The sequence below is a fragment of the Vulpes lagopus genome, chromosome 7, assembly GCF_018345385.1.
Source record: "Vulpes lagopus strain Blue_001 chromosome 7, ASM1834538v1, whole genome shotgun sequence".
Classification (NCBI taxonomy): domain Eukaryota; kingdom Metazoa; phylum Chordata; class Mammalia; order Carnivora; family Canidae; genus Vulpes; species Vulpes lagopus.
In genome coordinates this window covers 4,089,310-4,109,103 of record NC_054830.1, presented here as the reverse complement: position 1 = coordinate 4,109,103, position 19,794 = coordinate 4,089,310, and the positions used below count along the sequence as shown (strand labels likewise).

Here is a 19,794-nt window from a genome sequence, read left to right as displayed (position 1 = left end):
CTCAAAACTGCCTCTCCCCTCCTGGTGGCCTGACGCAGGGCCGCTGGCCCTTCCCTGGGAGAGCCCCTCCCCTGCTGGCACCACGGCCCCCGGGAGAGCGTCTAACTCGCAGCCTGCCACCTGGGACGTGCCCGGGGGCATACTGTGGTCGGTGTCCACAGGCACACACACTGCAGACGTGAGGGGCCTTCATCTATTTTTAGGGTATTTTTGGAGCCCAGAGAGAAGCCTTCAGGGAAGTCACTGGGTTAGCCATGGCCAGCCCCCTCCCCAAATTCACAGCCCTGAGCAACCCCCACGCTGGGGTGATGGGAGTACTCACTGAATGCTGGGCCCTGAGCTTGCTGTGTCAGCTGAGACAGGACAGGGTTGTCCCCATTTTGCCCCTGAGAAAACCAAAACATAAAAATTGTGAGACCCAGGGCTGTGGAGCAGTCATCGGCACGCCGGGCCTGGCAGCAGCCACTGGCAACCCTAACCCTAACCCCCTAATCCCCCAGCACAGGGGCCACCTGCCTGGGGACCTTCTGCAGCTCCGCTAACCCCCATTTTCCTCCCAGATGTCTCTCACGTCTTCCCGGAGTTCCCGGCGCCTGACCTGGGCAGCGTCTTGCTGCAGGAGAGCATCACGCTGCACGACGTCAAGGCGCTGCAGCTGGTCTACCGGAGGCACTGCGAGGTGACCGCCCCGCCCCGGGAGACCCTGAGCCTGGGTGTGGGGAGGGGAGGGGGGCCCGGCCTGGGTGGACAGCAGAGCCCGTGCCCCGTGAAGCCTCACATCACCAGAACCGCCAAGCCCTCAGACATCCCAGGTGTGTCCCCAGGTGACCCAGGGGAGGCGGCTTCCTCTAGCTATGAAGCAGATAGTCTCCACTCTCTGAACCATGGCATGTCTGTCCCCTCTTGTGGTCTCTCTCGGGTTCAGGGCACCCCACCGCAGCCCCTGTCACATCACACCGGCCCACTCGGCATGTCCCAGTCGACTGTGCGTGATGGCACACTTTCTAACATGCACACCATCAGCTCAACGGGCTGTGTTTATTCACAGGCAACTCTAGATGTTGTGGTGAACCTCCAGTTTCACTACATTGAGAAGCTGTGGCTTTCCTTCTGGAACTCGAAAGCTTCCTCGGGTGATGGCCCGGCCTCCCTACCTGCCAGGTTACTGCCCTCACCCCGGCCCCCTGCCCCCAGGGGCCACAGAGCCCAACCCGCTCATTTCCCAGTACCCCGGGGTTAACCTGCAGACACCCCCACTGTGACCCACAGGCGAGTGCCGTCACCCTTCCAAGAATTGGCACTCAGAGCCCCCTTGTGTGTGTTGGGGGGGGGGGGTTCACACTCTGACCATGGCCTGTCCTTCATGTTGCCCATTCTCTTGCTTCAGCAGGAGACTGTAGGGAGTATGGGCCTGCTGGAGAACGGGTTGGGGGGTCCATCCTGGGGCCCCCTGCCACCCTGCAGGCTGCAGCTCACCTGGGTCTCCTGTTCCCCACAGTGACGGGGAGCCCGAGGGTGCCGTCCTGCCGAAGGACAAGCTGGTGTCTCTGTGTAAATGCGAGCCCATTCTCAAGTGGATGAGGAACTGCGACCACATCCTGTACCAGGCCCTGGTGGAGATCCTCATCCCCGACGTGCTGCGGCCGGTGCCCAGTAAGTGGCTCACTGGCTGCTGTGCTCCCTCGTCACCCCTGTGCTTTCCTTGCCCCCCGCCCCAGAACAAGGCCGAGGGGAAGGCCCGCTCATGGCTCTGGGGAGGCCTGCCACCTTTGGGTGGCCGCCCACCTGGGCCACCTCGGGCTTCAGCATGCTCTGTGCTGCCGGGCTCCGGGTGACACTCCAGCCTCCCAGGTTCCTCTGGGGCCCGGGATCGCCACCCCACTTCACCCAGCATGTCCCCAGAGGGCAGGGCCGGGGTCACAGGACAGCCCTACCCCATCTGCTGGTTTGCTGAAAGCCCCAGAGAGGGTCTCAACCCCGTGTGCCCCTCCGCCCCCGGGGACCACCTGCAGGGCCTCCAGAGGTGATGACAGGCTCATTACGCCCACCAGGCAGGTAGTACGCCCTGCCAGGCCCTTCCAGCCTCTCCCTTGGGGCCCCTAGGGTCCTGAAGGGTGGAAGCCCCTGAGTGAGGAAGCTGGGTCCTGAGGCCTCAGTCTTAAAAATGACAGCAGGGGCACCACAGGTAACCTGGCAGTGGGCTATTAATATTTGTGCTTGTTGGCACGATGGAAACTTCGGTCTTTCTTAATGAACTGGTCTGCTGCTTTTGTGCTGGAAAATTGGAAACAGCAAAACTATTACATTTCTCCTTCGGGCTTGCCGGCCCGAAAACTGGTCATTGTAGCATGTAGTTGGAGTCTCTCTCTTAAGGTTGGAGTTGGGGTACATTTCCTTTTACATTTTTGAAGTTTTTTTTTTCTTTAAACAGCCTTATTTGTTTCTTATTGCAAGCCACCTCACAATAAATTTGGAAGTTGGTAGACTCTACGTACGTGCATGTGTGTGTCTCAGGGCTTCTCCTCCCTCAGCACTGTGGACTGTTCTCTGTAACGGGGGGCCGTTCTGGGCACTGTGTGGGGGGTGGGGCCCGGCCCCCACCCATTGATGCCAGGAGCTCCCCCAGTTGCGACGACCACAGGTGTCTGCACACATTCCCCTAGTATCCCCTGGGGGCAAAGTTACCCCTGGGTGAGAAGGACCACTAAGGCAGGAGATAGAGGCACAGAGATGAAGGCACTGGGTGGCCCTGATTCTTACCCAGCACCTTGCTCACTAAATGCCCTAAGTTCTCCCAGGTCCCCGGTCCCCAGTCCCCGTATGCTGCTCACTGGCTCTTTTTCTCTGTGCTGCGTGTTCTAACGGGTTCATTGCACGTGCATCTCTTACATTAATGCTGATCCTGATGAGCGAGTACGCCCTTCTCACTGGAAGATCATGGCTTGTATCTCCCAGGTACCCTGACACAGGCCATCCGTAATTTCGCCAAGAGCTTGGAAGGCTGGTTGACGAACGCCATGAGAGACTTCCCACAGCAGGTCATCCAGACCAAGGTAGCAGCTCTGCTTGACGGGAGCAGCTGGGCAGGGCTCAGGGAGCACATGTGTTTCCCTGTCCCCCTGCCCAGGGAAAGTGGGCTCCTGAGGACCTTGAGGCCCTTTGGGGGGATGAGGGTGATGTAGGACAGGTGCTACTAGGGAGGGGCACAATAGAAGATGTCATTTGCTGTGATGCGTTTGGGTTGATTTGCAACAGATAGAACGTTCCTATGCGCCTCATAGGAGGGAGGGTTTCATCTCCTTGCTGTCACCCTTATTGCAATGGCCTTAGCCACAAATCAGAATTTAAAATGTGGAGATTGGGCCTCCATGCCCAGAAGAGAGTGCTGTTCTCACAAGCATCTCTTAGAGACCTGCGTACAGGTGAGGCCACGTTCCGAGCATCTGGCCTCCCTGACCATGGTCTGGAACTGTTAGACCAGTGACTCTCAAACCTCAGCGTGCATAGGAATCACCAAGGTAGTGAGTAAAATTACAGATGCCCAGGCCCCACCCCCACAAAGCCTGATCCAGTGGCACCCAGGAATCTGTATTCCCCTGACCTGGCCACTCCAGAGAGCCAAAGGAATTCTAGAAACAGTGGCAAAAGCCCCCTGTCCTGAATGGCTAACTCACCAATGCTACGGAGTCTGCTCTAGATGCCAAGATGGTTTGGTGAGGTTGGCATCCTTCATTTATTCTCACTCTTTGGGTCCTTGAAGCTGTCAGAAGGGTGCGTCCCTCTGTGTCCCAGAGCCCAGAACAAGCTCTGGCCCCATGCCTCACCATCTGCACCTCCCCCGGCCACAGGTAGGCGTGGTCAGTGCCTTTGCCCAGACCCTGCGCAGATACACGTCCCTCAATCACCTCGCTCAGGCAGCCCGGGCGGTGCTCCAGAACACTTCCCAGATCAACCAGATGCTCAGTGACCTCAACCGCGTGGACTTTGCCAACGTGCAGGTGACTTTCTCCAATGTAATCCCCCGCATCCTGGGATGAGGCACAGGGACCAGGCTGAAGATCAGCAACGACACATATGTGACCCTCACCCTGCTGGCCCAGCCTCCCAGCCTCTCAGAAAATGCTCAAAATCACAAAATTCAACCCACAGCAAAAGCCAGCATACATGAAAACAGGTTCAGGGTGGAAGCCCCCTGCAGCCCACTCAGGGACCCCGACCTCCACTCCATGACCCTCCCCCTGGTCACCCCGGCATCCAAGTGCTGGGACCCACACCTTGGCTCATCCTCTTTTAAAATCTACCTTCCTGTTGACATTTTCACAGCTCTCCTCTGGGCTCAGAAAAGTGCAGGCTGTGCGCATGTGTGTCCTGCCGCAATGATACACCGAGTTCAGGCTCTGAGTTTATCCATTAAATAAACACACACATTTAGAGAAATGACCACTTAAAAGTAAAACACCACAAACATGGTATATAATCTGAGAAGCGTGGATTTACATGCTTAGAACCAGGGCAGGCTCCCTCTCTGGATGTCGTTCCATCCGTCCCTGCCCTTGTGCTCAAATGTAGCTAGAAAAGGCCCAGGGTTAGTGCTGTTCTTCGTGTTCCCTACCCATGGCATGGGTATGGGGTTGGGCTGGTGGGGGAGCTTCCCTGACCTGCCACCCACGCCCTGCAGGAGCAGGCCTCGTGGGTGTGCCAGTGTGAGGAGAGCGTGGTGCAGCGGCTGGAGCAGGACTTCAAGCTGACCCTACAGCAGCAGAGCTCCCTGGACCAGTGGGCCAGCTGGCTCGACAACGTGGTCACCCAGGTCCTGAAGCAGCACGCCGGCAGCCCCAGCTTCCCCAAGGCTGCCCGGCAGTTCCTTTTGAAATGGTCCTTTTATAGGTAAGTGCAGCTTGATTTCCAGGAGAACTCGGGGAAGGCAGGGACAGTGGGCACCGTGCGGCTGTCTGCTCAGCAGGCTCCCGAGGCAGGCATGGCGTGCTGATGTCAGCAGCAGCTGGCCTGTGACTTTTCTTTCCAGACCTGTGCTCTCCTGTGGCCAACATGAGGCACTCAGGAGGAGGGAGATGGCACAACATAACCACCAGCCACAGCTCCCAGGGGTGGGGAGGGGAGCATGCGGAGAGACCACCAGGGACCCAAAATCCAAGTGCACTTGTTTACCTTTAGGGGGCTTGGCCATACAGAGCCAAGAAGCTTCTGAGGAGAAAACATCCCAAATCCCAAGCCGTTCCACCCTGTCCACTGACTCAGCCTTTGGGTCGGCTCACGTTCAAGCGATCTTTGCTTTCCATGCTGACTTGGACACGGTGGTCAGCCCCAGGGGTTCGCTCCTTGGCTGCTTTCACTAAGCCGTCTCCAATCCACAGCCTGCTGAAGCCACCTCTCTTTTCCCACTGCCAAAGTGCATCTACACGCTGGCCCAGGAAGACGTGCAAGGCATTAAGTAGAACGTCATCAACTGCTTTTACTGACTCACTTGCACACCCCATCACTCATACATGAGCACAAACAGTTGCAGCTCGTTAAGAATAACAGGGCACGTTAACACTTTTCAAAGTTCATTGGAGCAAACACTGCTTCACCTCAGGCAGCCCCAACCCACAGGTGGTCTGTGAGTGAGGGGAGAGGTGTTACAGAGAATTTGGGGGATCAAAGCAAGGAAACGAGGTGATAGGCTTTAGCTGGAGCGCTGCCGCCGCCACCGTATTTAGAGAGGAGCCTGGCCCTTTGTGGCTGGTTGTTCTAAGGTTCACTCAGATTCCCGCACACGGACTCTGGCTTGGTTCTGGTTTGCTTGGGCCACGGGGTCAGACCAGTGCTGTGCAGGCCCCCTGCTTGGTCAGGGGCTCACACATGTCTCCTCCCTGCCTTGTTCCCTTCTATGTCTTTGCCACCACAGCCATGAGACCTAACAGAGTGGGGAAGCTCTGAGATGGGACATTGAGGTGTTTGGAGCCAGGGTTTTGGGTCAGGTGCCAAGTGATCTAATTCATTTCAATCAGGGGTCGCTTTTTCTGTGAAGAATCAGATAGTAAGTACTACCAAGAAATAAATAAACTTCTATTGGCACACAACATGTAAATGAACAGGCATGGCCATGTGCCAATAAAACTTTATTTATGGACACTAAACTGAATTTCAGGTGCTTTACATGGGTCATGAAACATAATTCTTCTTTTGATTTTGTTTCCAATCATTTAAAAATGTAAAAAGCATTTATGGTTGGCAGGCTGTACAAGAAAGGGGAGTGGGCTGGCTCTGGGCTGGATGTGGGACCAGAGCGGGCCAGCCCCTGCTGCAGATGAAAGAGGTGAAAGCTCCCTGAAATTCTGTGTTGTTTCAGGCGCCTAAACCACTGACTGAGGAGTGAAGGCTGGAGGGGAGGGGACCCCAGGAGGAGGGAAGGCCAGGATAAGCCACCTGCTATGGGCGGGCAGTAAGGGCTCCACCACCGACCAGGCCCTTTGATAAGGCTTGTGTCAGACAGAGACACAGGGTCCTGTTTCCATGGCCTCGCTTAGAGCTGACTGCTCCCTCCCAACTCACGTCCACCCGCCCCCACTCCAGTCACGCTGGACACAGGTGGTCTGGGCGCTGGCAGGCCGCTCCTGGGCCTGTGGGGCCCCTGAGAAGCCTGGCTCGACTGCCTGCCTGCACTGCATGCTCCGCGGAAGGTCCCCAGCCTCTGTCTGCCATCCCCCAGCTCCATGGTGATCCGCGACCTCACGCTGCGCAGCGCCGCCAGCTTCGGCTCCTTCCACCTGATCCGCCTGCTTTACGACGAGTACATGTTCTACCTGGTGGAGCACCGTGTCGCAGAGGCAACTGGAGAGACGCCCATTGCTGTGATGGGAGAGGTGAGGGACCCTCCTGCCTGTGGGACCCCGGGCCGGCCCGCGCCCTGTGGGGGACACAGCCAACGGCCGGAAGAGGAAACACGTGCAGGAGGCCAGTGGGTGGGAAAGAGCTCACATGCTGGAGCCAACCCACCTGGCTTCGGACCTGCCTCTCTGCCCCCCAAAATGGGACCTGGGACTCCCTGCCCATGGGGGGAGGTCCTACTGCTGTAAAGTACATATAAAATTACCTTTCTGGCCATTTTAGAGTGAACAGTTCAGGGGCATTTAGTACATTAAGAGTTGTGCAACCACCACTTCTAATTCCAGAACATTCCATCACCCCAAAGGCAAACTCCGTCCCTGCCAGCAGTCACCACCATCCCTCTCCCTAGATGCTGGCACCCACTACCCTCCTTTCTGCCAGGATCTGCCTGCCATGGGCCTCTCAGACGCGTGCAGTCACACATGGCATGGCCTTTCGTGTGTGGCATCTTTCATTCAACGTAGTTTTTCACAGCACAGCCATGTCCTAGTGCGTATCATTGCCTCACTCCTTCTATGGCCAGATATTCCCTTGCACGGATAGTCAACATTTTGCTTTATCCATTCATATGTTGATGAATACATGGGTTGTTTATACCTTTTAACTGCTGTGAACATTTGGGGGCACATTCTTGTTTGAATGCCTGTTTTCGTTTGTTTTGGGTACATTCCTAGAAGTGGAATTGCTGGGTCGCAGGGGATTGTTTTGAGGAAGAAATGAGGTGATGCTTACAGAGGTTTTAGTACATAATAAACCCATCACTATTCAGAGGCCACAGTCCCTGTCCTCTTGGTGGCCTGAGCAGTTAGCACCCACTCAGCCCTCCTGCAGCTCCCAGGCAAGACCCAGAAGGAGCCAGAGGGGACACACCAGCATCAGCACCACTTCTCATGTGGGAACTGCTCTCATTTACAAGTGAAGCCTGTTTTAACTGGAGAGAGAGGACAGTGCTAAAATTCATCAGGACCAGGCCCCTCTGCGGAGGCCCCTGACTCTAGGCTTCTGTCTTTCAGTTCAATGATCTCGCCTCCCTATCGCTGACACTGCTCGATAAAGGTGGGTATGTCTGTAGCTTTTCCGGGAGGCTCTCCCAGGGGCTATTCCTCCCACCCTTGACCTAGTGGAAATTGAGGCAGCTCCTGGGGTGGGTTGAGGGGCTTTAGGAGTCAGCATCCAGATAGGCTGGTGAGACCTGAGCAGCAGGAGGTGTCCTACTGATGTCCTACTGATGCAGGCCTGGCCCCTGCTGGGGCTTAGAGGAGCAACCCTGCACCTCCTTGGGTGCTTTGGGACGACATCCAATCCTGCTCCCCGGGCACCTCCACATCAGGCCAGGAGTAGAACCACAGCCCTGTCTGCCTGCATCCACTTCCCCTTACCCCAACCCAGGCCCTCCCCTACAGGATTAGGGTACCAACTGCTGAAGGGAACCCTGCCAGGAGTGTGACCCAGCAAATGGACACTGGGCAAGGGAGGTCTCCAGTGAGAAGGCCTCCCTGAGCACTTCAGGGTGGCCAGGGGGGCCCTGGTGTGTCCAAGCCTGTGCACCTCCCTGAGAACATGCTTTTCCCTCCCTCCTGCACCCCACTCCCACCCCTCATCCCCAATGCTAACCCTGCAGATGACATCAGTGAGGATCGTGGCAGTGAGGCTGACCCCGACGCCCGCAGCCTGGGGGAGCCCCTGGTGAAGCGAGAGCGCAGTGACACGAACCACTCCTTGCAGGGCATCTAGCTCTGTGGTGCCTTGCCCAGGCTCCAGACCAGGACCCTCGAGCTCCACTGCAATAGTGCCTCTTAGATGATGTGACCTTTGATCTGACTCATGGGGCACCAGTGCACCCTCAAAGGACACACCATTCTTCAAGAAGAAAACCGATGTTAACCACAACAGAAGGTCACATCGGACTCCTGAGTGCCTGAGCTGCTCACCTGGCACCTCCTGGGTCACCTTTTCCTTCTGAGTGTTCTTGTCCTTTCCTCTGCCAGACCGTGACCTTTGGTCCAACTCTACACATCCTGCCTGAGAGCTGAAAGGGGCCATGCTGGACGAGCTGGCACCTCCACGTTGGGCTTCTCTTCTGTTCAGCTGCCTCCAGCTTCCACCATGATTTTTTAAAACTCAGATCACAGGAGGAAAGGGGTGTCCTGTAGCTGTTGAGCTATACTGAGCTGACCAGTGTCCGCAGAGCCCCCCGCCATGGTGCTTTGTGGGGGGAAGAGACCATCTCAGCGCTGTGCCCAGGGCCTCCTACACTGCCGGCTATGCTGAGGCACAGATGCTGGCCCACAGGAGCCCCATCTGCAGACACCAAAGGTCCCCAGAAGCAGCCATCAATCGTTGAGTCCCTAGGCCATGCACAGCCCAAGGCCCCATGTGACTCAAAGAACAAGTCACAGAAATGGCTTGCCCAAGCCAAGACACAGTGGTGTCTCTAAGAATCAAAACCAGAAGTTTTAGCAGCAACTGGAAGGACTTGGGTTCTATCCAAGTTCATAGCCAACAACAAGCCAAACTACTGGGTCTGGAATGAGTTTGTTCCGAGGGGGCTGGGTGGTCGGTGTTTCAGTGCCGCCTTCCAAGGGCAGCCATTGAGCCAAGTCTGCTTGGCTCCTGCTTCATAGAATCTTCTGGATGTCTGCCTTTGAATTAGCGATCCTGGAGCACTTTGACCCTGGGCATGTCCCATCTTGAACTACTCAAAATCAAAACTCTTCTCTGGGATAAATGAATCCCGAGGACTTGCACAGCCCTTGAACTTTGTACACTCCGGATCTGTCTCCGTCATAACACATTTGCACTTGGTTAGCTCCATGCAAGAGTTCTGCCCCTAAACCAGCTATAAAGAAGAAAGACAAACCTCTGGTCTAGGAAGCACCATCTTTTTGAAATGCAATAGTTTTTCCTTTTGGAAATATGTTTATACCAATAGTTTTGTGCTCTAATTGTTATTAGAACGTTTCTTATGAACATGTATATTGCAGTATATTTGGCCCCCAATATTTTTTTTCTCATTCACGCAGAAGGTACTAATGTAAACTCACGTGGCCTTTAAAAACCTTACTTCCCGACAAGCGGGAGCGCCGTGCACTCCTAGGCCACGCCAGGTGTGCAGGGAGGTGTGGAGGGGAGACACAAGAAAGATAGGCGCTTATTTTAGAAACCAAAAGTCTGTATAATAATCACAATGTTTGTCTGGTTTTACAGTTCAAGACTCAGATGAAATCAGACACAAAGAATGTCTTTAAAATATATATCTCCTCTCCTGGGAGACATTTAAGCTCACGGTTCACGGAGTGTAATGGCCTGCCTTTTCTTCCATGTGTGGTAAGCAGTACAAACTGGGCTTCCGCCTTATGCTCCTGCCTTTGCAGGATTCCACAAGGAACAATACAAATGACGGTAAAGACGTGCACCTTCCAAGCCCGTTCTTGTTTTTCACTGCTGTGAACACACTGAGCATACCCACTCTGGGGCCTCCAACCACACTTCAGCTCCTCCTCGCCACACACACAGTGGCCCTGGAGGATGCAGGCCTCCCTGCAGGCCGGTTCCCTGCCCTGGACTGCCAGCCTGGCCAGGTTCATGCCATGTGAGGCTCAGAGGAGCAGCAGTGGCCTCTAGCATTTTCTTCTTGGCTCTCTGGGGAGTGTTCCAGAAGGAGCAGATTCCCTGTGCTTCATTTAGCAACGCCAGCTCTGGGCCAGAGGTAGCAAGAAAATAGTTCTCCACCCTAGATGATCAAGACTATTTGTTGGCAGATTAGACTTATTCAGATATGCTCCAGCCACTGATGAAACCCTCTGGTTGTTCCCAGGTCTTATATGGTAGAGTGGTGGGGGCCAAACTTGGGACTCCCCTTAAGAATCACTGCACGAGCTTGTTCTAAAATGGCCAATTCCTGGGCCCCATCCACAGAGAGGCTGCATGGTGGGATTACCATGGGGGCTGGAAATCCACATTGTTTGGACCACTCCTCTTGCAGGGATAATAGGACTTTGAAGAATTCCTGCAGAGAAGACCAATGGGCTCAGGCACCAGGAAGGGCCCACGGATGGGAAGATGTTCCAGAAACGTGGACACAGTTCCTGGTCAGCTGCTCCTAAAAGTTGCTTCCCCGGGTCAGGCCAGTGCCCCGAGTGCCCCAGGGATGCTCAGCCTGGGCCCGAGCCCAGGCCCATCTGTCCCAGGTAGATGTCCTGAGGCCCCCAGGTATTACTACAATCATCTACTACTTCCCTGGGCTGGGACCTCCAGGTCCTGTGCACATGGCTTAAGGCTCTACCATCACCATCTTGAAATTCTTAGTAATTCTTTTTTTTTTTTTTAAAGATTTTATTTTTTATTTATGAGAGAGAGAGAGAGAGAGAGAGAGAGAGAGAGAGGCAGAGGGAGAAGCAAGCTCCATGCAGGGAGCCCGATGTGGGACTCGATCCCAGTCTCCAGGATCACGCCCCGGGCTGCAGGCGGCGCTAAACCGCTGAGCCACCCGGGCTGCCCTAAATTCTTAGTAATTCTTGAACAAAGGGCCCACACTTTGATTTTGCACTGGGCCCCAGTGCAAATTTTGTGGCCAGTCTTCGGAAACTCCCAGGACACAACCACGCAGACTCCCCATCAGCTGGGCCCTGTGTCTGTAGCGACTCCCTGCCAGGCTCTGAGAACCGCGTGGAACCCTGACTCGCCCCACCCTCTCATGGTTCATGATTATGGGCCCTATCTAGCCTAAGACCCTTGAAGCAGTGCCAGCCCTTGCACCGAGCAGCAGCCACCCCCCAGCCCTCCCTGTCTGAGAGCCAGGCCCAGTGCTGGGGTGGCAGGGCCCCTGGAAGAGGAGAGCCAGGCCCTGCTTCTGGGCCTCAGTGGCTGGTGACCGAAGGAGAACAGGTGAGAGGACTCCATGATCAATGCCCCAGGAGCCTGACAGGAGATGAGCAGGGGTGACTGCTGAAGGCCCACAGTCTATCAAGTCCCTCAGAAGGCCCACTGGGTAGAGACCCAGGGCACAAGGGCCAAACAATAAGGGGAGCCTAGTCCTACCAAGAGCCTCTGGGAGGTTTTAACTAGTCACAACAGCTTCATGCTAGAGGCTTCTGTCCAATCTCTTCTTTTTGACAGTGTTACCCACATTGTACACATGGTAAAACTAAAGCTGCTGGATGGAATGTAGATATGATGGCTGGAGAATCAACAGCCATTTTAGACCCCGATGTGGGCATCACATAAGGATGGCAAAGCAATAAGACAGAAGGAACCTGGATCCCTGGTGATCATGGAGCTGTATTACAATCTTGATGACCCATAGTCAGAGTTTGATAAGCTGCACTGGGGAGGGGTGGGACGGTGCAGGGGAACCCATGATGTTCCTGCCTCTGGGAACTTTCTGGTAGCAAGAACTCTGAAGCAAGTTGTGAGGTACATCCCCGCAAAAAATACACACACACTCCGGCTATGAGTGTGCTAGGGGAGAAATTCTCCCCAGTGAGGGTGTCACCTGCTCCACTCTTTTCCTTCCACGGTTCTGGCTGCTGCCCAGCTGCTCCTGGGTCCTGCTCCAGAACTTCATCCTTCCACACCTTCTGTGACCTTGTCCATCCCTAAATGGAAATGCCCCTCCACATGTGACTTGCTCCACAGCGCCCCCTCCCACCACTGCTCAGAGGGGTGTGGGTGCCTTGCCCTCCCCACAACAAAACAGGAGCTCAGCATCTGACCTTTCAGGCCTCTTCCTCATGTTTCCATTATGGCCTTGCCCACCATCTATCCAACTGTTCAGACCAGAAACCCAGGACCACCTGCATGGCCCCCACCTCTCCCATCTCCCCAAAATGCCATAACATGGTCACTCTCTTTCCTCCTTGCCGCTGCCCAACTCCTCCTGGCCAGGAAAGGCAGCATGGTGGGGGAAATAGGTCCAGGCTAATGCAAATTTGAGTGAAGTCCACGGTCCCTGGTTATGCCCTCGGGTAAATTACAACTGACCCTTGAAAAACATAAGGTTAAAGGCGCCAACCCTCCTTGCAGTCAAAAACGCACCCATAACTTTTGACCTCCAAAGAATTTAATAGCCTACTGTTGACCAATAAACAGTCAACTGACACATTTTGTATGTTATATGCTGCATTCTCAAAGCAAGCCAGAGGAAAGAAAATGTTACTAGGGAAATCATAAGGAAGAGAAAATACATATACAGCACCGTCCTGTATTCACTGATATAAATCTGCATATAAGTGGACCCACACAGCTCAAAGCTATGGTGTTCAAGGATCAACTGTACTTAGATCAGTTTCTCCATCTGCAAAAAAAAGGTAATAAAAATACCTACCTCACAGCATTGTGAGCTTTAAATAAGTTAATACTTACAAAATACTGGAGTAAGCATTCAACAATTGTGTCTCAGTGTGCACACTTGGGACCAGATCAATCTCACTGGTGGGGCATCCTGGGCACTGTGGAATGTGGAGCAGCATCCCTGGCCTCACCCACCCTACCAAGTGTACCTTTCCTCCCCGAGTCGTGACAACGACACATGTCTCCAGATATGGCTCAGTGGCCCTCCTGGGGCAGAATGGTGAGAACCACCGGTTGAGAGCACTATCATGATGACTGGTTCCCTCCATCTTTTGAATCTTGGAACCACATCATTTATCACTAATCTTTCCCAACCCCTCAAACAAACCCTTACCCACTCAATGCTCTTATTTCTTGCTCCTGGAACTCAATCCATGGTCTCATTTGGGGCTTTCACCTTCACTGCACTTCTCACCTAACCTCCATGCTTTCACATACACACACACACACACCTGCCTCTTTAGTGCTTATCTTAATTGACACCTCCTCCAGGAAGCTTTCCTGGAAGCTCTCCCACTAAATTAAGATCCTTTATACTCCACATTTCCCAAAAGCACTGTGGGCGAGTAGCTCTTGTCTGCCTTGCTCAATACCATAATTCCCCAACTCTAACAGTGCATATGTAGGTTCAGCAAACATTTAGTGAGTGAGCAAAGGTTTCTGGGAGAAGGTACTGTTCATAGTAATCACGGGAAGGTAGGGGAAAGGAGGAGAGAAAACACATGGAGGAATATTGAGGAATGGCCAAAGGAAAGGAAAGAAATCCACTCGGGGAGTGCCAGGTGGCTCAGTCAATTAATCATCTGCCTTCAGCTGGTGTTATGATCTCAGAGTCCTGGGATTGAACCCCACATCAGGCTCCCTGCTCAGTGGGGTTCTTTAAAAAATAAAATTACAAAATAAAAAATATTTTTAAAAAAAAATCCACTCAGGAGGGCCACCACCAGAATTTATTTATATATTTACTTATTTATTTATTTATTTATTTAAATGATCAGAGCTGGGCTTTAGGAAGATTTATTCTGGTACAGTGGGTTATACATAAACTAGAAGCAAGGAGGCCAATTAGGTACTTGATAAGATGGTTCAAGTGAGAGGTGGGGGTACAACTGCAGTGTGGTAGTAGGGATGGAGCGAAAGGGGAGCAAGGTAGAAGAGGTTCACTAGAGCCCCATGCCTAACAGCAGATTGAGTGGGTTACGAAATCAAGTTGGTGGGTTACAATCAGTTTAGTTGTTTTTAATGGACCAAGATAGAAGTAGAAAACATGAGAAGTGTTGACAGGATAAATATAAACTTAACTTTGTAAAGTTTTTATTTCAGTTTAATATGTGTGCATACATACCCAGATGGTATTAGACTGCCATATAATACAGTGTAAAATGTACAATATATTGGATGTATGAAATGTATTGAATATACATATGTATCAAAAGATACAAGTACTAACCAGTAATTCTCAACCTATTTTGAGGTGTTGGGTCTCTTCTAGAATCCTCTGTGCCAGACATTTGTGGGGTTTTGCCATCAAGTGTCCATTCCACTTCTTTTGGAGTAACACCCTGATTCTTTTGAGGAACAACCTTTCTCCCATGGATTTATTTATTTATTTATTTTTAAATTTTTATTTATTTATGATAGTCACACAGAGAGAGAGAGGGCAGAGACATAGGCAGAGGGAGAAGCAGGCTCCATGCACCGGGAGCCCAACGTGGGACTCGATCCCAGGACTCCAGGATCGCACCCTGGGCCAAAGGCAGGCGCTAAACCGCTGCACCACCCAGGGATCCCCTCTCCCATGGATTTAAATACCACCTCTATGTGGGCACTGAAGGGAATGGGCTTGGCATATATGGGTAGCAGTGAGGAGGCCGGTATGGCTGGCTGCAAAGTGAGTGCGGGGGTGGGGGTGGGAGAGTGGGAAGGTAACATGGAAGGCTTCCTAGATCCTAGCCAGGAGCCAGGGTTTCATTCCAGGAATTAGAGGCCCACGACCTCAAATAGATTGACAGCTCCCCTCCATCAGCTCCAGATATATGACTGCTCACCCGACACCTCTACTTGGATATCTCAAAATGGCAAATGGTTATCTCAGACCAGCAACCGCTGGGCACCTAGAGGCATTCACTCAATAGTTGATAATAAATGGTTTCAGAGGCATGAACTGGATAGAGTCATAAACTGGATAGTCAGGGAAAGCAGGAGAGGGCGCGAGGTAGTAAGTACCCCACTGTGCTGGACCCATCTGACACTTTTACCTGGAAGTCTGAGTTGTGAGCTGATTTAATCCTGAAAGCAACAGAAATGTGAGGATTCTTCTAGAGTTGCCCCACCCATTCTGCTAAACTCTCCTGGCTGCCAAGACCCACAGGAGCCTATGCAGTTTCTCCTTTTTCCCTTAATCTCAGGAGCACCAGGTCTCCCAGGATGGAGAGGCACTGTTTCAGAGGCGGACTAGGAGCATCATCCACAGAGCAGCCAGGATGGTGCAACCAAGACATGCTCTGTCTCTGCCTACCTGACCTGGTTCCCAGAAGATGCCAGACCCCCAGCTGAAACCCTCAACTGACAGAGCCTTTGAGTCCCCGTCAGGTTCAGGGACTTAGGAAAGAACTGATCACTTCCCAATCCTCTGCTTCCCCCCAGCGGTCACTGTGACACAACGACATCCTTTTCCCCTCAGGACACAAGGAACTGGGATTTTGGCTGAGACTAGAGGCAGTTTTGTTTACTAAATTGCAACAATGCAAGATAGGAAAGACCACAGGCAACAGACTGAAGGAGCTACTACCTTCTTTCCCTTTTCTGCTTATCCTTCTCTTCCTCAAATATTCTCTATTTACATAGATTCAGAGACATTCAGTAATCACAATAGGAAAAGTAGTAATCTGGCAGACGCTATTTAAACCAAGTGATCTAAATTATCATCACGAGTGGTACCAAGTGACATCTTGTGCTTCCTGATACGGTGCACTGAGATGGGCACATCATTCCTATGTTATTCCTGCCAAAAACTGGTAACCTAAGTTTAATCATGAGGAAACATGAATCAAAGCCAAAATTAATTAATTTGGCATTCTTCCAAATAACTGGGAGTACTCATTACCAGTGTCATGGTCAAGAAAAAATAAGACTGAGGAAATGATCCAGACTGAGGAGACTAAGGAGAAATGACATCCAAGTGCAACGTGGGATCCTGCACTGGATCCTGGGACAAGGGAAGAAATCGTTTGTGATCAACAGTTGAACTTTAGGTAAGATTGGTGTATTAATGAATAGTATTGTGAATCAATGTGAATTTCTTAGTTTTGATCATTGTACTGTGGTTATGCAAAATGTTAATACCTGAGGAAGCCTAATGAAGAAGGTATAGGAAAGATGTTAGGGTTCAAAGCTGATGGCCAAGGAAGAATTCTTGAGACATCTCTGGTGCAAAAAGGTGGTTTTATTTAAAGCACAGGGACAGGATCCATGGACAGGAAGAGCTGCACTGGAGTCATGAGGAATGAGGGAAGCTGATGCACCCAGCTTGGGTCCGGAGCCCCCCATCAGCATCAGCATCGACCACACAGGACATCCTGCTGTCAGGAAGTCCACCCGTGGACTGAGGAAGGACAGGAAGGGTTCTGAGTGGAGGAGGCAACCCAGGATGAGTTCCCTTGCCCTCACCTGACTCTGAGCTCACTGAGGGTGGGGAACTGTGTAGTTGATTAATCTCTGGGTCTTCAGTCTCAGCATGGGGCTGGGCACATGCCACCGCCAGAAATGTAGCCATTTATAACTTGACTGTGAAGGGAAGTTCACAGTTCTCAGAGTACAGCCAGGGCTCAAGGGGATCCTCAGACTTGTCTCCTGGTGGGCCGAGGAGGAGGCAGGCAGTGGAGAAGCCAGCCAATCAGCAGTTTAGGGTAAATCACTTGGATCTCTCCATTTCCCACTCCCAACCTTTGTATTAGGAAAAACTCCAAACTCTTTGCTGTGGCTTATGAGGGCCTTACTGTCCCCTCCCTGACCTCATTTCCTCACTCTGCCCTAGCCACATTAAACTCACTGCTCCTCCAGCTCACCAAACTGGTTCCTGCCTCAGGACTTTTATACTCGCAGATCTTCTACTAAATGTCACCTCCTCAGAGGGAGCTTCCCTGACCAATCTGTCTCTTTCTTTCTTTCTTTCTTCCTTCTTTCTTGCTTTCTTTCTTTCTTTCTTTTTCTTTTTCTTTCTTCTTTCTTTATTTTCTTTTTCTCTTTCCTTCCCTCCTTCCTTCCCTTTTTCTAAGTAGGCTCCATGCTGGGGTTTGAGCTCATGACCCTGAGATCAAGACCTGAGCTGAGATCTAGAGTCAGATGCTTAACTGACTGAGCCACTCGGGCACCCCCAATATCCCCTTTTCCTCTGTGACAATATGCTATTTTCTTTTCTTTGTAGCACTAGTCACTATTTCATATTACTTTGTTTACCTGTCTATTGTAAATCTCCTTACAAAAGAATGCAAAGTTCCATGAAGCCAGGGTCTGTCTTGTTCATCCCAACATGCAGAATGGTGCCTGATGCACAGAACTATGAATATATATTGCTGTGTAACACTTTTCTCCTAGACTCAAGGGCTTGTAATAGCAACCATCATTTATCTTTCATAGTTTGTCTGTTGAGGAACAGGAAGGGCTAGCTGGGCAGTTCTCTCAGGGTTTTGCCACAATGTGGTTTGTGTCTTGGCTTCCTTACAGCATGGCGCCAAGACAGATGGGATTGTTTGCATGAAGACTGAAGGTTTTCAGGTTTGCTGTTCCAGCAAAGCAGATGAAAGTTGCATCCTTCGTGCCTGTTATGACCTAGACCACATAGTGTCATTTTCACTGTACTGTATTTACCCCCCACTAATGAGTCCACCCCCAATAAAGGGAAAGGAACAGGGATCACCTTTTTTGATGGAAAGAGGGTCAAAGAATTTGAGACCATATTTTCCAACTACCACCAGTAAGTGATGAATAGTTATTTAATAAATAAGTAAATATTGATGAAGTTAGTTAGAGGAGACCAGATAAAGCAAAAACAGGCCTAAGGTGCAAATGTTGGCAGCCATTGGCACTTTGGAGACAACTGTGAAACCGGTGGAAATTTAGTTAGCTCATCGGGCTGACAGGTTTAGCATCTATGTCCCTTGAAAAACCGCAACTGGATTATATTTAGCAAGTGATGACGTGTTTCTGGGAGTTGCCCAAAGTGTGGGATGAATGTGGTGTATGAAATTACTTTAGGAGACATGCAGACATAGCATTAGATGACACCAAATCACATGATTTACAGTTCTCCGTTTTCAGTTCTCTTTCAGTACTTATCATGTCAAGAAGAGTTTATGCTGAGTGATAATATGCCTTTAGTAACCCTCTAATACTCTGCTAATCTCTCTTTAACATCAAAGAGGCAGGCTTGGGGCTCGGTAGCTTGACTAACAACACTATCTACCCAGAATTTAAAACCCTTGTTTTGTTTTCATGTTTATTTTTACAATTATCTCCTATTCATGGCTTAGTGTTTTTCTATTTGGATGGTGATATACTCTATTCAATGTAAATATAAACCAATAAAAAGGCGTGTAAAGAAAAGTATTAAGTTCATTAAGAGTCATAGAGTTTAGGGCAGCCCCCGGGGCGCAGCGGTTTAGCGCCGCCTGCAGCCCAGGGCGTGATCTGGAGACCCTGGATTGAGTCCCACGAGTCCCACGTTGGGCTCTCTGTGTGGAGCCTGCTTCTCCCTCTGCCTGTGTCTCTGCTTCTCTCTCTCTCTGCATCTCTATGAATAAATAAATAAAATCTTAAAAAAAAAGTCATAGAGTTTAGACATATGGTAAAGGGCAAGAAGATCTATCTATACAAGAGAAAAGATATATAAAATGACAAGAGAAAACATATATAAAATCAAACAATGAATATAATGCAACAAACTAAAAATAAGATAAACGAAGCCTACACACTGCTGGTGACCAGATGAACTCAATGCTGTCAATCCTTTCCAGCAGTGACATTTTAGCTATTCCTAAAGAATTTCTAACTCAAGATCTGTGGCCTGTGCTTATATTTTGGTGGCAAAATCCAGCGTAGGAGAATCAAGGTCTCTGTTAAACAAAGTTAGTGTAATTCTTAATAGTATTAACCACCTCTCACCCCCTAAAATTAATGAAAGTTTCTGAACAGTGCTTCTGAAGGTCTGTCATGCATAGGAAGCCTTTGGGAATCTTGTTAAAATGTGGATTCTGGTGAAGGTCTGGTTTAGGACCTGGGATTCTGTATTTCTAAAAGCTTCCAGGTGATGTTGATGTTGGTGATTTGGGGACCGCAGTGAAAAAAAAAAATAGCAAGCTCTAGAAACACATATAGTGTGTTCTGAACATCTCTTCTAGCTCTGCAATTAGTGATGTTCACATTAGTAGCCCAAAATCAGCCATGGTTAAAGTAGTCACACCAAGCAAATCACCACTACAAACCAGGGTTCGTTTCATTGTTTTATTAGTTGTGCTCTAGTCTTATGAAAGTGGTAGGAAAACATAAATAAAA

General features: G+C 51.0%; 1 protein-coding gene across 8 annotated transcripts in view; it reads left to right on the top strand.

The window, feature by feature from the left end:
* The window catches only part of RFX2 (regulatory factor X2), a 97,286-nt gene extending 86,247 nt beyond the window's left edge, over nucleotides 1-11,039 (top strand). For 5 of the 8 annotated variants that reach the window (XM_041761557.1, XM_041761561.1, XM_041761562.1 and 2 more), the window contains exons 10-18: nucleotides 561-679; nucleotides 1,049-1,161; nucleotides 1,499-1,653; nucleotides 2,956-3,053; nucleotides 3,849-3,998; nucleotides 4,679-4,887; nucleotides 6,713-6,866; nucleotides 7,905-7,947; nucleotides 8,513-11,037. In XM_041761557.1, coding sequence (XP_041617491.1) covers nucleotides 561-679; nucleotides 1,049-1,161; nucleotides 1,499-1,653; nucleotides 2,956-3,053; nucleotides 3,849-3,998; nucleotides 4,679-4,887; nucleotides 6,713-6,866; nucleotides 7,905-7,947; nucleotides 8,513-8,625 — 1,154 coding nt within the window. In that variant the 3' untranslated portion in view covers nucleotides 8,626-11,037. Of the gene's footprint in view, nucleotides 1-560; nucleotides 680-1,048; nucleotides 1,162-1,498; nucleotides 1,654-2,955; nucleotides 3,054-3,848; nucleotides 3,999-4,678; nucleotides 4,888-6,712; nucleotides 6,867-7,904; nucleotides 7,948-8,512 lie in introns of all 8 variants that reach the window. The other 3 variants (XM_041761564.1, XM_041761565.1, XM_041761563.1) reach the window with 3 other exon arrangements.
* The last annotated feature ends 8,755 nt before the right edge of the window (nucleotides 11,040-19,794 follow it).